The sequence below is a fragment of the Empidonax traillii genome, unplaced genomic scaffold, assembly GCF_003031625.1.
Source record: "Empidonax traillii isolate 1590-97213 ecotype Southwest subspecies unplaced genomic scaffold, ASM303162v1 scaffold204:size1584377, whole genome shotgun sequence".
Classification (NCBI taxonomy): Eukaryota; Metazoa; Chordata; class Aves; order Passeriformes; family Tyrannidae; genus Empidonax; species Empidonax traillii.
In genome coordinates, this window is record NW_020955397.1 from 1,255,346 (window position 1) to 1,271,208 (window position 15,863).

Here is a 15,863-nt window from a genome sequence, read left to right on the forward strand (position 1 = left end):
ATCAAATATATCCATGACAAATAGCTCTCACTTCCCTACTCATCCTAGGAGACATCCCAGAAAAATGATGCATTGCTCCTCTGCTTTGCGGGTATTTTATTTTATTTTTTTTTTTTTAAGGAAATAGTTTGTAAATCTCTTTCTCTGAAAGCCAGAGGTTTGAATTTATGCTCCCGAAGCCTCTTTGAAACTCTCCCAGTGCTGGCAAGGTAGATATTATTGTGCACATTCAGAAGTTGTCAAGGGGAAAAGGCAGAGGAATAATCTGTATTGGCTGCGGCTTCGCCGGGGACTGGGGCTCCATAAATCTCTCTATTCAGCTCCCTGCTTGGGGTCTGAGGGTCCCATGTTTACGGGGCGACGCTGGGTCAGGTGCTCTCAGGTTGTCTCCATCGAGAGATGAGGCCCTGAAATAATGGATGAGTTGCAGTGCGTGATGGAATACGTGTCTTATCAGCAGCAGAACAGTTAACGGCCAGGAAGGGGGAGAAAACCCAAACCTGTCATGCAGGATTAATGAGAGAAGTGAGGAAAAAGGGGGAATCCACGGCAAAACTGCTCTGTTTTGTCAGGTGTTTAAATTTATAGCCCGGGGTGTCCATAGAGAGCTTCACTGTGTTTCCAAAGGCTGTGACAACCTTCTCTTCCCAGTGACCCATCCTCTTGATCTCTAGGTCCCTGTGGCGCACCCCGCAAGGAGCAATGAGCTTTCTAAAATGTGTCGTAGAATCATCATAGAATCACAAAATGGTTTGGGTTGGAAGGGACCTTGAGGCTCATTCAGTTCCAACCCCCTGCCATGGGCAGGGACCCCTTCCACCAGAGCAGGGTGACAGGAGTGGAGGGGTGAGCCACTGTAGCTCCAAAATCAGCCTCCTCTGACCACTCGGCCCCTTCTGCTCATCACGAGCTGAATTATCCCACAGGCTCCGACTCTGGAAACTTCTGAATATTTGAGTGTTGAAGATTTAAGTGTTAAAAAGCCACACAGTAAAGGAGTGTTAATGCTTTGCTATGAACTACATGGGAGTTTAGCTGTTTGCCTTGTCCTTTCACTGTGTCCACGTGCATACGTATCTTCTATAACAGATTATAACTGCCAGCAAGTGTTTCTGACTAAATCTGTGACTTCCCCCTCTCCAGGCTGCTGATTTATGGCAAGTACTGCAGCCACATGGAATATGCCCAGAACACCCTCAACCACCTCCTCGCCAACCGGGAGGACGTCCGGCAGAAAGTGGAGGTGAGCGGGCAGGGGGCACTGGGGAAAGAGTGTTGCCCATCCCCCTTGTCAGGGGTTTTGGAAGGACTTGCTAGAGCCAAGAACGCTGTGCTAGGAATGTTTGAGTTAGCAAAAGAACAGAGGAATGTGAGAGTGGGTCCGTGCTGCCCGGAGAAGGAGCAAAGCTGGGGGTCATCCTGTCTTGTTCCCCTGTTTTCCCCTTCATCTCCTCGTCAGACACACACTCTGTCCTTCCTGCCCGAGTTTATCCAAGTTAAAACAAACCAGTGACTTCATTTGAGTGGGACTGGCTGGGACAAATTCTTTGAGTGGTGCAGGGAGACCCAAATGCCCTGAGCATCCCCAGGCCAGGAGCCACATGGTTTCCCAAGGTCGCCAACAGCATCAGGGACCATCAGAGGTGAACCCAAGTCCCCAGGCGAACACCCGGATTACTGCCCTGTCCTCCTTCCCCAGCATAAAGGCTTAGTGTAAATAGGGGCTGATCCAGATATTAAGTGAATCAAAGGAGCCCCAGAAGGGAGGCATTGTTTGAGCTGCTGTTTTTTACCCAGCTTTAATTCCTGCTTTGGTCTTGATGCTAATCGGAATTTGCTGGGCTGTCTGTACACGTTACCTCGCGTTCTGCAAACGCTCTTTGATTTTCCGTATAAGCCCAATTCAGGGGTAAAACTGCATTTAAGAATTGTTTGAAACGTGTTCTCTGGGTCTTTGTTCAAGCCAGTGGCTGTAGCATTCAGTTGCTCCCTGTGCTTTTCCTTTCTCTCCCTCCCTGGGAGGGTCTCAGGCAGCTGAATCATGCTATTTAAACGGGTCTGGGTGAAGGTAATGGTGGCAAAACTTCCTGCGACCACATTAGCTCATCTTAGTGACTTAATGCTCACCAGCGACACCAGAGCCACCGGCTGCGTGCTCCCTGCCAGCCCCTCACAAATAAAACACATTAGTTCAGCACAGCCAGGGGGTGGGGGAGGATAATGTGTTTCATTTGACATTTCCCCACGTCTGGGAGCGTTCGTGTGCTCTCCTAATGAGCAGCATCTCATTAAGCTGGAGTAGCTCAGTTGCATGAGAATGCCTGTATTTTAGGGTCCAGCCTCTGGGTTTAATTCCTGGATAACCTCCGTGGTGGGAGCCCCGGCCCTGGCTGGGTGCCTGCAGGGACCACGAGCCTGTGGGCACCTCAACTGTGTTTACAGAAGCCAAGCAAACAACCACGGGACATGGGAGGCTTTTTCTGGGGGGAGCCATTGTTTTCCCCAACTGATTTACTGATCTCTTTACTAGGAATGCACACTAAAGGTCCAGGATGGGAAATTTAAATTGCAAGATCTGCTGGTGGTTCCGATGCAGAGAGTTTTGAAATATCATCTCCTGTTGAAAGTAAGTTTTTCAGCACTGGCATTTTTCTCTCCAGCTGCCCCCCTCTCTGTAACATCTTTCAGCTCTTTGAGTGAAGAGTGAATCGTTGCCAAATGCAGAGGGAGGTTTGGAGTTTTTTCCCTTTCAAATTAAATAATTACTAGAGCTCCTTAACACGACATAATAATATTTGTGCCATCTCTTAAAGCACGGTGACCTAGGGTAATTCTGCACTTGTTAGCCACGAGAGGCAGTTAATGAATATAAAATAAGCTTGCATATAATCTGATTATGTGTGAAATTCCGCCCGTCAACTCTGTGTAACAGATCTCTCAAACACCAGCCGCTTGGCATGTTCCCCGTCCTACGGCCACAGCCACCTGCCCGGGCATCCCTGCCACCTCCTTGGCATCCCTGCCATCACCCAGGCATCCCTGCAGCCACCCTGATACCCTGCCATCTCCCAGACATCCCTGCCACCACCCTGACAGTCCTGCCACCGCTCAGGCAGGTGCCTGTCTGGTGCGGGCAGGGTCTGCACAGTTTTCCTAGCACCTTCAAACCCTTTATTTTTATTTATTTATACTTTCTCAGGAGCTGCTCAGCCATTCCTCAGACCGACCAGAGAAGCAACAGCTGAAGGAGGCTCTGGAGGCGATGCAGGTACAGGAGGGTGAGAGCAGCAATGGGGCGGTGCTGGGCTTGGGGTGCAACAAATCCCATGACCCCTCTGCTCTATAAAAGAAAAACTTAGATGGCAAAAGCATCCTACAGGCTGAGGGAAGGCAGCACCTCCTCCTTTTGGACACACACACGTGTGTATTGATTGCCGTTTGATGAGATGGCCTCGCAGCAGAACTGGAGTCCTCGCTGCCGTCTCCCTCCCGAGGCAGCTGGGGAAGATGGTGTTTGTTGACAAGTTACGACTTCTCGCTGATTGCTATTGTGTGTAAAGAGGCCGTGCCAGATCCGGCTCTTGTTTTTGCTGGGAGGGATCTGGAGGAGCTCCAGACGTATCAGCAAGTCGGGGAATATTGCAGAAATGGGAGCCTGCGTGTGCGGAGCGTTCCCTGGGTGCTGTTATCCAGGTGCTGGGTGAGAATCCTTTTATCCAGGGAATTTTTTTCTGTTCAGGGGAAAATGCTCTTTCAACAATTTAAGACTTCTGGTGTCTTAAACATTTTGCTTTGTTTAAAGGTTTTTTTGGGGCTTTCAGCTGAAACCCCCAAAACCTCGGGAAAACCATCAGCAACAAAATATAAAATCGTAGGGTCATAGAATCACCCAAATGTTTTCTGACTGGGATATGTACCCCCACACACACAGACTCACACCAAGGGACCATGAATTGAGAATGCTCATTAACTTCAGGTTTGCTCTCTGGAGAGCATCTCAGGATTCATCCCAGGGTTTGCTCCCGTGTTCACAGTCACTTTGTTTTCTATCTCTGAGCCGCAGCTTTTGTAACATCGCTGCGTTTCCTGGCACTTACATAAGTTGGGTGACCTTTCCAGCCATTATCCCTCCAAGCCCGGGAGTCCAGAGCTGATATGTGGGTCACTTTAGAGCTGAGGTTGTTTGAAGGACGTTGCGTTCACAGCCCTCTCCTGCTCTGTGGCCTCAAATGAACGCTAAACCTGGTGACAGCAGTTAAACCCTGCTTATGGCCTCATCATCCAGCACTGCCAAGACCACTGCTAATAAATAAATGTATATATGCTCTGGTTGTGCTGCAGACTCAGCATTTCTTGCAGGAAGCTGCTGATAGCCATCAGGGAGGTTTCTCTCTTCTTCTCCCCATCGCCAGGAGAGCGCGGGTGCAGTTCCGACCGCGCTGGGCTCGGCGGGGGCATCGGAAGCCGTTCAGTTTGGTTTTAATTGATCCGTAAACCCAGGCTTAACCTCCAAGTGATGTTTTTCCTCACAAGTCCAGCCTCTCTGTCTGCTGTGCTGGCAGGCAGCAGACGCTGCTGCCGGCTGGGGTGAGAGCTGTGCAGGGGGCGAACAGAGCAATGTTTCCCAAAGTGATTCGCTTCCCTTTTATTTTGCATGAATAGTTGTTTGGGCAAGGCAGGGGGCAGGATTTCCACCCAAAAAAATTGTTCGTGATGGTGGTATTTGGTACAGGTACCAACCCTCTGCCTGAGAATGCAGAACCAAATCCCAAGGCGGCGGTGGGACAACACAATTCCCAGTGAAATCCTGCAGCCCACATTTGTGTATTGTTGTTTCAAGTCATGGTTGATCCAGGGATTGTGTTTCCCCTGTTCAGTAGGAGGGAACTGAGGTCAGTGCTCAAGCATGGTGCTTCATAAGGCTTTTGGTCGTGTCATTTCTCATCACCATCCCTGCCACTGCCCGGTGGGGTGTTCTGCGATGTTACAAGTATTGTCATGTAGAGATATGTGATTATCGTCTGTGATTAACCCTTCTTCTCTTGGGAAGCTGAGGAAGGTCTGACCCAGAGGGGATGTCTTAAAAAATCCCACGTTAAGATCTAATCCAAGTTGACAAGAGCTGTTGTTGAGGACAAGGAGGGAGCGGATAAGAAGCAAACAGGCACAGAAAATGCGCTCTGAAAGGTGTAAGGAGTTCTTTTAGTAGAAAGATAGAGTTTCTTCTCTTTAGTGGATCAAAATTTGGATAAGCGAGGAATTTTTGAGGGCAGAACAAGCTCCACCAACTGTCTCCTTGTTTTGCAACGTAGCCTTTGTGTGGTGGGAGATGTTGGAGCCCAGAATGTTGGAGGTGGGGATGCTCTTGTGGGATGTCCCAGGAAGGACCGAGCATGAAGATCCCAGTGCTCTCAGCAGCTCGAGTGCAATCTGGAGCACCCAGGGAAAAGAGCTGGAAGCAAGAGAGGCAGAGCCCAGTCAAGTCTGTTCCCAGCTAACGTGTAGCCAGGTGTCCAAAGCAGTTACTTTACAGACATGGATGTTTTGACAGCAGAGACCAGCTCGCAGCTTTCGTATCCGGGGGGATGTAGGGAATTCTGGTGATGAAAGGTTGGGAGGGAAGGATGCTGCCAGGCAGAGGGGCAAGGCAGGGGATGCCTGGCTCAGGCTCTTACCAGGTAACAGCCACAGGGTTTGCTGTGCTGCACTGGATTTACTCATTGCTATGGATTCATGCATTGCCATCTTCTGGGAAATGGAAAAAATTGCAGCGCCCGCCTGGCTCAGCAGTGGGAGCACCAAGAGCCTGTGCTGAGGTGTCCCAGGCTGCTATGGGGTCCTGCTCAGACTCCTCAGGGATTCAGGGAGCCAGGCTCATGTACATCCTGCTCGGGTATGGTACTATTGTCGTCTGGAAAATAAAAATCTGTTTTCACTTTTCTTTGAAGGACTTGGCCATGTACATCAATGAAGTAAAGAGGGACAAGGAGACTTTAAAGAAAATAAGTGAATTTCAGAGCTCTATAGAAAACCTGGTAAGTTGAAAAATCCTCATGAACCCAAATTAATTTTATTATTATTAACAGTTTTGCTTTTTTGTATGCAATTGTTACTTATTCTGGTATACTACCCAATATGTTTGGGCACTCCCTTGTCACTGGCAGTGGTTTTGCTGATGGTCCATAAGTGGTTGCTACATCACAAAGGTGCTATGTCTAGGATGGAGAGTGACTTCTTGTGGTGATATTGCAGTGAAAATGTGTCTCTGACTTTTTCTCCTGTTATTAGTGTAGGGGTAACCCAAGAATTCCTCAAATCCTCTGTCTGCTACTTAAAGTGGGTTTTCTTTTGCTGTTAAGAGGACAGAGGTTAACTGAAAGTGGAGGAGAAGGGCTGACATAATAACACACTTAATCCTCAAAATCCCAACCAGATACTTTAAAGAGAATCTCATCCTCCAAACTCCGGAGGTATCAAACACTCAGTCCCATTACTGTGCCTCAGCTGCCCCTGTGCAGCCCAGCACTTACTTTAGCCCTGAACAAACCCAGTAATTTGATATTCAGTGGCAGACCTTCAAGCTAATGAGCTTTTCTTCCATTTAGGGGGATGGAGGGGGGGCTGGTCAGCTGTGGGTGCAGCTGCTCTGCCGTCACACTTTACACTGGGTAATGCAATTTGGGGACTGACACCTGAGATACTTCAAAAGGCTGATGGAGGGAGGTGCTGGGGGCTGCCCACCCCCAGGGCTTCCTAGAGGGGTGCTGGGTTTGGGGGTTTTAAGCCCTGACTTGATTTGGAAACAGTGAACTTCTAATGGGTGGTTATTTAACAGACAGAGACATCCTTAATAGTTGTAGAAACCGAAAATAGCTTGTTTTGGTGAGGGGTTTACTTCTACAGAACCTAAACTTTGTAAAAATGCTTTGACTGCTGAGCCTTGCCCCAGGATGCCAGTGCTGGAGGTTCAGGGGTCCCCAGTGGTCCTGCTCGTGCACAGGCTCCCTTTGGAGCATCCTTGAGCTCCCCTTGGGATGGGAGCATCCTCCCTCCCTTTGGTGAGGGCAGTGCTGCTCCCAGGAGCTTCAGCAGCTCGAAGCATGGCTGGAGGGTGCAATCCAGGTGGCTTTGGGTTTTCACCTCCCCAAAGCATCGTTCCAGCCCTGGCTGTGGATCTCAGCCCTGCTTTGCTTTCTGCAGCAAGTGAAGCTGGAGGAGTTTGGGAGGCCGAAGATCGACGGGGAGCTGAAGGTGCGCTCCATAGTCAACCACACCAAGCAGGACAGGTGAGTGAGCAACAGCACTCAGAAATATTCCCAAACTAAATGTGCCTTTGTTTGGTGACTCCCCTTGAGTTCATTTATTTATTTATTGCCTGGACTTTCACTGACAGAACCCACCATCAACATGAAAGTCCAGCAGGGTCCAAATGTTTGAGGGCGCTGGCTGGAAAGCTCTGCAGAGCTTTCCAAATTCTTTCCCCTTGGATGGGGACTTTGATGAGGTGTTTGACAGGGTTGCTTGTTTATTTGCTTGCTTTGGGCAGGTATTTATTTTTATTTGATAAAGTGGTGATTGTCTGCAAAAGGAAAGGATACAATTACGAGCTGAAAGAAATTATTGAGCTGCTCTTCCACAAGATGACTGATGACCCCATGAATAACAAGGACATTAAGAAGGTAGGTGGACCAAGGATTAGCTCTGCTGGAGAGCATTTTGGAGCTGTTTCAGGGTAGTATGTTCCCATTAGCCTTTTAAAGTAGAAACAGTGCTTGCAAAAAAAGCTGGAAAATAAATGCTCATCTTTCAGGGCAGCCTTGCGGAGCTTTGGGAAATGTTTATTAATGTGGGGCTGGGCTGGATCCTTGACCTCTGTTCCTGCAAAACAGCCCTGAGGAGGCTGGGATGGTTGGAGTTAGGAGGGAGGAAGCTGCTCCCTGCTTTCTGGCCCGCTCTCAGGGAGCAAATGTCAGACAGGGAGGCAGAGGAGGGCAGGGAGGGAGGGAAGGTCCATCCGGATGCTCTCACTCCCATGAGCTGTGGGGTGGAGGAGCCTGGAAAGGCAGCCTGAGCACTGCACACCAGCCTGCCAAAATTGGCACTCAAAGCACTGCAGGAACATCGTTTTGCTGGTGGTTTGAGGCTCAGTCTGCAGGGCTGAGGGAAAACCTCCCAGCTATCACTTTAGCAGAGCCCCATTAGCTTAATCCACTTACATGCCGTGGGAAGAGGTATTGTACAGATGGGATAAAGGGAAATTGGGGTAAGAATAGCCAGTTTTGCCACTTGGCTGCTGAAGAAATGCTGCTAGCTTTGTGTGTTAATGAAATGTGTTTCCACTTTGCTCTCCTATGCTTTCTAGTCCCATGGAAAAATGGTAAGCAAAGCACCCACTTCTCTCTCCTGTGTTTCTGTGCAGTGTTGTAATGAGACAGGCTGAGCATATGTGTGGTGGGCAGGTCAGATGTTCCTCCTGGGCTGTCAGTTGCTGTCAGTGAGAGATATAATGGCTGGGGAAGGATCCAGTGGAGCAGAAAAATCTGGGTTCTCTCATCTGCCACCATGAAATCCTATTTGGTCCAAGTGCACAGCGCCAAGCCAGTTCAGGCATCATTAGCTGTGATGTGTTAGAGAAACAGGGAGCTGTTCTTCCTCCTTCCCTGCTGTTGCCTGTGCAAGGTTCAGCAGAAGGGGCAGGGGCAGGCCCTCAGAGCAGTGCCTGGATGGAAGTGTGATGCGTTTTGCTGCTCAGGTGTTGGGAGCACAGCGAGGTCAGCGCTCTCGTTTTCTCTTGCAGTGGTCATACGGCTTCTACCTAATCCACCTTCAGGGGAAGCAGGGCTTCCAGTTCTTCTGCAAGACAGAAGAAATGAAGAGGAAGTGGATGGAGCAGTTTGAAATGGCAATGTGAGCATGAGTGGCTGCTCTAGCCCTGGGTGCAGTTCCCAAGTGGGGGGAAAAACGTGTCTTGGACCATCAGGTCACTGGAGACCAGCTCTGATAGCAAAGCCTGTGATGGGGAAGCTCATGTGGACTTGCTGGATGGGTCTCTGTGCAAAGGGAGCCTGAAACCATCTACTCTGAGCATCCACACCAAAGCCTGGGTGGTGCATCTCTGAAATTGGATTTTTTTATCTCTGTGGGGATGGTGAGACCCTGGCACAGGTTACCCAGAGAAACTGTGTCTGCCCCATCCCTGGAAGTGGTCAAGGCCAGGTTGGACGGGGCTTGGAGCAACCTGGGCTAGTGGAAGGTGTCCCTGCCCATGGCAGGGGGTTGGAATGAGATGTTCTTTAAGGTCCCTTCCAACCCAAACCATTCTGTGTTTCTCTGAAATGACACCTTTCCATGGTGCAGGGCCCTGGGGGCAGTACCAGGCTGGCACTGGAGGAGGGTGGTGCTGCAGGACCTGATCCTGAGCAGAGCAGGGATCGGCCCCACGCCGACAGATCTGGGCTGATGATTGACTCAGGCAAGGGCCAAATCCGTGACTGTTGTCCCAGGGGAAGGTTGATGGGCAAAATCCTCCCTCGCGCAGTCGAGCCCCGAGTCTCCTTTCACATTTGATTTTGTATCTGTCCGTGTGGCGTCCAAGCTTTGACTGAAATGCAAACAGCCCCTCGTGGGGACAGGTTGATAACCCCTCGATCCTTTCCCTCAGGTCCAACATAAAGCCGGAGAAAGCCAATGCAAATCACCACAACTTTCAGATGTACACATTTGAAAAGACGACCAACTGCAAAGCCTGCAGGATGTTCCTGAGGTGAGCAACAACCTTCCAGCTGTTCTGCATCGGCATTGAAACATGGAAAGAAAACCTCAGAGCTGAGGCTGGATTAGGACTGACTTGTTTGGTTGGTTTTTTTTTTTTTGCACAGAGGAACCTTCTACCAGGGCTATCTTTGCCCCAAATGTGGAGCAGGTGCTCATAAGGAGTGCTTGGAGATCATTCCTCCCTGCAAGATCGGTGAGTTACTTCACATCACGAGCAGCTTATGCTGCACATGAATGATCTGACAGATTTTCCCTCTTAAGCACTAATGCTTGTTAATGCCTAAAAAATATAAGTGCGCTCCCACCCACCTCCCAGGGCTGTAATTCACATTGGCTGGTGGATTAAAAATAAACAAACCAGCCAGAACCACCCAAACCAAAGAGCTGCATCCCATGGATGTCAAGAGGATCACAGCAGCACTGTGTACTAGGTGGGCATTTAAGAGAGATGATGAGTTCTTCATCAGAAGGTACTGGATAATGAAACAGGAGGGTCTGCAGCAGGGATAACATTTCTGATGAGGAGAGACCTTGTCTCTGGATCCTTCATGTCCCATTGTATGGCAGAGATTTGTGTCCTTCGTCTAAATAGGGCAAAACTGTGACTCAGCTCTGCTGGGTCAGAGCCTTGGTCTTGCCTGGGGCAAGGGACTATCACGAGGGGTCTCCAGGTAGGTTTTGAGTGGGGAGGGGAGAGAGGAAGAAACAAAATCACAGAATTTTATGCAGGTGAGGAAATGTCCTTGTCCAGCTCCAATCCATCCCTGCATCTTTCCCATCCAGAGCAGAGCGATGGCCCGGGTGACCCCAGCTCTGCTTTGGGCTTCCTCTGTCAGTTCACACACTGCTGATGGTTTATTGGAACTCACAGTATCAAAAGCAAATGGGTTTTGTTGCCTGTAAAATTAACACTTATTCCACCCTTTTCTCTTGCAGGTTCTTCAGCAGACCAGGTAGGTGGTTTGATGGCCCTTTTCCTCATCCGTCTCTGCCTTAGGCAGAGCCTGTGTCCTTACCCAGTCTGGCCAGGGGCAGCTTGTGGGAAAAGCAACCACAGGTCTCAGAGGGGCAGGACTGGGGACCAGGGGCCTCTTTTGCAGCCTAAAACTGGCCCAGTTTGTGCAGGACTCTGCAGCCCTTGGGAGGTGGCAGCACCCAGCAGGGACAAGCACCACGGGCTGGGGAGTACCAGGGAGGTTTTGGGAGAGAGTTCCTCATCGTGGTGTCTTCAGGTGGGTGTTCGCAGGGAAAATTGAGACTGATGTGTCCTCACAGAGACTTTTTGCTCTTTCTTTGCAGGATTCACTGGGTGCTGGACCTGGTAAGTACAGTAGTGTTTTACAGGAGGGCAAGGAGAGGTGTCATCTCAGCTGTGGCTGCAGGGAATCCCTGACACTCGGTGTGTGGGAGGCTCTTTTCAAAAGCAGAAAATAGATTAGTTCCTTCAGAAGGGTCCTGTGCACCCTCACAGCAGGTGGTGGGGCATGGGGGTCTCTCCTGTCACTGCTCCCCAAAGCAGCAGGAAAGAGTCACAGCTGCAACCTGGGCTCAGCCCTCACCTGCTGCCGCTGCCACATCATTTCTTTGGGCACCCTCATGTCCCTTGTCCGCTCTGCTGGGCCAGTAAAACTTCTGCCCATCCTACCAGTGACTGAGGAAAGCTTGGGATATTTCCTTGTGCCAAATCAACCTTCAAAGCAGACAAAACGTATCCTGGCAGGGAGACTTGTTGCTGAGGGTGAGCATCTTCTGCTGGCATGTCCAGTGTGCTCCAGGCACTGCCCTCTGATGGGCCATCAGTCCTGATGATTACTGCAACATTTTTTTATCTTCTTTGTTTAAAACTAGTCTGGACAGAGCTCCAGGCCTGCCCTGCCCATGCTCTGGCTCAAAGGAGAAGAACAATTTGTTTTTGTGCTTTCTCTGATGGAAGGAAAGCCAAGTCTGGCAAAAAGAAACCTGAATCAAGTTGGTGGTTAAAACAAAAAAGCGAGCAGAGAGTGCTCTCACTGGGCAGGGAGAAGCAGAGGTGGGGAAGTGCTTTGAAAATAAACAATGTGGTTTGAGTGCAGTTGGGGGAGCTTATTTAATGTGCAGTTGTTGGCGAGACAGCTGGACTTTGACCGGGAGCTTCAGGGGCGTTTGAGTCCCAGGTTCAGCGGACACTCAGTGGAAGCTGAGTGTTCTCTGGGCCCTTTTTGCAATCGTGGGTGTCACACTCCTGGGCCCTTTTTGCAATCCTGGTGTCACCACTGAGCCCGGTGGGGTTTGGTGCCAGCCAGGCTCTGCCTCAGCCAGGCTCAAATCCAGGTGCAGGGCTGGGAGGTGGAACTTTGGCTGGAGGGAACTCAGTCATCCATGTAACTGCAGGAGCCAAGAACATTCACTGTGGACACTGTTCTTTTCTGCTTTCATGCTTTCTGCCCCCAAATCCTGCCTGCTGGTGCCGTTGAGTTTGTGGTTCATAGGATAAGGAACAAGGCTTCAGGAGGGGGGGAGTTTTGTTTTGGGGTTTTTTGAGCAGGAAGAAGGTGATGAAACTATTTTTGCTTTTATCCCAGGTCCTAAAATGGTGGCAGTTCAGAATTACCATGGAAACCCAGCCCCTCCTGGGAAGCCAGTGCTGACCTTTCAAATTGGGGATGTGATCGAGCTGCTGAGGGGAGACCCCGACTCGCCGTGGTGGGAGGTGAGAACGATTCCCCTTGGTAAGCTCCTGGAAGGTTTTAAACCAGTGACTTCTGCATTGCCCCTTTTATCTGTGGGCTTTCCTGGAGCAGGGGTGTGCTGGGGCTTTGGAGGCAGTCTGGAGCCTGTCCCCATCCCTGCACGGTGACACCACTGCTCCCCGTGCCCGCCCCAGTCTGACACCCAGCTTGTCTCTGCAGGGGCGGCTGCTGCAGACAAAGAAGTCAGGTTATTTTCCCAGCTCGTCAGTAAAGCCCTGCCCTGTGGATGCCAGGGTAAGTGCCAAAGAGGAGATGGAGCCCAGGGTGGGTGGGAGTGCTCCAGTGGTCCCTCTTGCTCTTCTCGGCCTTCTGCTTGAGACCTTGGTCCTTTCAGTCAGCCCCTGGACCTTTAATGAAGCCTCTACTGTGGCTGAATTAGCAAGGAGCTGGTTCCCTCATCCCATGGTTCCAGATGTCTGATCTGCATCAATCTCAGCCCTGTTCCCAAGGTTGGGGTTGGTGTGACCAGGTCCAGACTCTGTTCCTCCTCTGCAGGGCTGACTTGGGAGTAGAGGACTTGAAATCAGGCACAGTGCAGGAAAACTGTATTTGATTTATTTTAATTGCTTTTAGCTGTTTTCTGTAATGTTGTCAGCTGCTTCCCAATTAAAAACCACTCAGGTAAATGAACAAGTACAGCCTGCTCATCCCAGCTGGGAGGCTGGGAGGGAAATGCTCAGCTACAACACTGCCCTCCGCCGCCCAAGCCGATAATCCAGGAACAGCTTGGCAGAAGGAACCCTCCTGTGGAGAGGAGCATCTCACGCAAGATGCACAGCCTGATGAGCTGCTGGCTCTTCACTAATGAGCAATTCTGTCTTTGCAGCCTCCCAACAGCCGACCGCCCTCGCGGGAGATCGACTACACGGCGTACCCGTGGTGAGTCGACCCTCCTCTGGCTATGAACATAAACCAACCTTGCCCTTTGGTTGTTACTCTGTCAGGAATCCAGTCCAATAAGGAATTCTGAATGCAGACTAGTAGTGATTTGCAGCCTACTTTCCCTGTGACCGCAGGGCAGCCGCCACACTGGTGTTTGGGTGTTGAAACCTGCTGCAGCCCTGGCAGTATCCATGAGAATTTCTTCACTGATGGAGACAGAGGCTGAAAGGGATGCTGGTTTCTCTTCCCATTTTCTGTGCCCAGAAAATAATTTTGAGAGGAAGGAGGCAATTCCTGCCTCCTGGCGGGAGAGGCTGTGCTTGGCTTGCCTGCTGCTCCTTCCCTCCAGCTCCAGCCAGGCTTACAGATTCATGGATATAAATTATCCTCTTGCTGAAGCCTCATTAACCTGGGGACTGTTTCCCAGTTAGTGAAGAGGTCACACTTAGTAGTGCTCACCCACAGTTCAGTGGCTCAGCAGCTTCTTGTATATCTCGGGGCACTTTCCTTCCTCCTCATGACGACTTGGATGAGACCTGTTCCTCTACTTGCCCTTCCAACCTTCATGCCTTCAAAAAGATGATGTTTCATTTTATCCAAAACATGCCTATTTGAAGATGTGCATTCATTGTAGTTAATTAAATTAATCAGTTAACCTCTGGGCTCAGGTTTGCTGGGAACATGGAGCGGCAGCAGACGGACAACCTGCTCAAGTCTCACGTCAGCGGCACCTACTTGATCCGGGAGCGGCCGGCCGAGGCCGAGCGCTTCGCCATCAGTATTAAGTGAGTGATAACTTCACTTAGTAATTGAATAATTTAGTATTTCTCACTCGTGGAGGAGGAGCTGGGGCTGGAACGTGCAGCTACGTTTTGTTGAGTGCCTTTGCTGCCGCTGGCAGGTTCAATGAGGAGGTGAAGCACATCAAGGTGGTGGAGAAGGACAACTGGATCCACATTACAGAAGCCAAGAAGTTCGAAAGCTTGCTGGTGGGTTTTTTGTCGCCCCTTGTAGCATGTGCACTGCCTCTGCCAGTCACACAGAGGATGGCAGAGACAGCCAGGTGCCTCTCCATCCTTCCCAGGAGCTGGTCGAGTACTACCAGAGCCACTCGCTGAAGGAGAGCTTCAAGCAGCTGGACACGACGCTGAAATACCCCTACAAATCCCGGGAGCGCTCTACCTCCAGGACCTTCACCCGCTCCCCAGGTAAAAAACAGCCTGGGGGCAGTTAAACTTGTCCTGGAAAACCTCACCCTTCCAGCCAAGTGTAGGAGCACTGGATGAAGGGATTTTACAGCTTCGCTGTACCATCTGTATTCCTCAGTTTGCAGATAAATCATCTGCTCAGCTGGTGGCATTTTGAGGACCAGTCTTGCAGGAAGTGGTGGATCAGGGGGATCTGAGGGAGAGTTTTTGCTGGGGGAGTCTGGTTCCCCTCCTGTTGTTTTGGACCCTGTGCTCAGGGGTGTGGTCTGCCCATCCCTTGATCCAGCCAGAGCATCCCGTCCACCTGCAGGTCGGGAGCAGGGATGTGATGATCACTTAGTGGGATTTACTGTCTTGCCCCACCTACATGAGTTCCTTGTGCATGTGTTTTAATGGATCCAGTTCCAGTGTGACTTGTGGTTTGAATCCCAGTGGGACTCCTTTAATGGAGATCACGGGTGAAATGGTAAGTCTGTGCCTAAAATAAAAAGAAGAAGAACAAAAATCAAAACAAATGGAAAATGCGATAGGGCAAGAAGTTCTGTTTTGTCCAAAAGCCTGAGTGCAGAACTAACTACTTAGTGGGGAAAAAAATGAATTAAAAAAAATTTTCTCCATGGTATATTTAAAAAAGAATACCAAAGGAATATAGGTTTTAAAAGCTGATTAATATCCTTTTGTGTGAAATACAACCATAGGATGAATTTTGAGCCCCCACACTGGCTGTGGGGCTGTGGCCAGACCTTCTGTCAGCTATCCCAGCTCCAAGCCCCTGCACAAGACCCTCTGCATGCTTTACCTTGTATTTCTCCATCAGCTTTTAAAGCACTGTGCATTATAATATTTTTTTTTATTTCCTTTTTAATGCGTGTTCTGCCTCTTTCTGTTTCTCTCTAACCTCGTTGCAGCCTCCTGCGCTTCCTACAACTTTTCTTTTCTCAGTCCTCAGGGCCTCAACTTTTCTTCTCAGAGCTCCTCCAGTCCCTTCTGGTCAGGTACCAGTGCCTCTCCCTGCTGGAGAGACCTGCCACCATCCCCAGCTTGAAAGCCATCACCAGTGGGACCTGTGGGGTCCTCCCTGTCCCTCCATCCCCACAGGGCAGTTCAGGGGGTCCTCAGGGCTGCCCTGAGGCACAGCCTGGAAATAACTTAATTAACCACGGCTTGACTGGGAGCAAAACACACCCCACTCTCTCCCCAAAATCAAGGCAGGGAGAAGATGTTGCTATTGGAGAAAAGGGGCTAAAATTAATGAAAAAGTGGATCCAGC

At 50.1% G+C, this 15,863-nt stretch overlaps 1 protein-coding gene across 5 annotated transcripts in view; it reads left to right on the forward strand.

Annotated features, from left to right (window-relative positions):
- Positions 1-15,863, forward strand: part of VAV2 (vav guanine nucleotide exchange factor 2) — a 126,242-nt gene that overhangs the window by 106,533 nt on the left and 3,846 nt on the right. For 2 of the 5 annotated variants that reach the window (XM_027887142.1, XM_027887144.1), the window contains 18 exons: positions 1,144-1,243; positions 2,531-2,626; positions 3,200-3,268; positions 5,949-6,035; positions 7,201-7,286; positions 7,547-7,679; positions 8,363-8,377; positions 8,798-8,907; positions 9,662-9,763; positions 9,879-9,967; positions 10,711-10,727; positions 11,074-11,095; positions 12,336-12,463; positions 12,663-12,737; positions 13,330-13,382; positions 14,054-14,170; positions 14,287-14,374; positions 14,470-14,593. In XM_027887142.1, the coding sequence (XP_027742943.1) occupies positions 1,144-1,243; positions 2,531-2,626; positions 3,200-3,268; positions 5,949-6,035; positions 7,201-7,286; positions 7,547-7,679; positions 8,363-8,377; positions 8,798-8,907; positions 9,662-9,763; positions 9,879-9,967; positions 10,711-10,727; positions 11,074-11,095; positions 12,336-12,463; positions 12,663-12,737; positions 13,330-13,382; positions 14,054-14,170; positions 14,287-14,374; positions 14,470-14,593 (1,511 nt within the window). Of the gene's footprint in view, positions 1-1,143; positions 1,244-2,530; positions 2,627-3,199; positions 3,269-5,948; positions 6,036-7,200; positions 7,287-7,546; positions 7,680-8,362; positions 8,378-8,797; positions 8,908-9,661; positions 9,764-9,878; positions 9,968-10,710; positions 10,728-11,073; positions 11,096-12,335; positions 12,464-12,662; positions 12,738-13,329; positions 13,383-14,053; positions 14,171-14,286; positions 14,375-14,469; positions 14,594-15,501; positions 15,589-15,863 lie in introns of all 5 variants that reach the window. The other 3 variants (XM_027887143.1, XM_027887145.1, XM_027887146.1) reach the window with 2 other exon arrangements.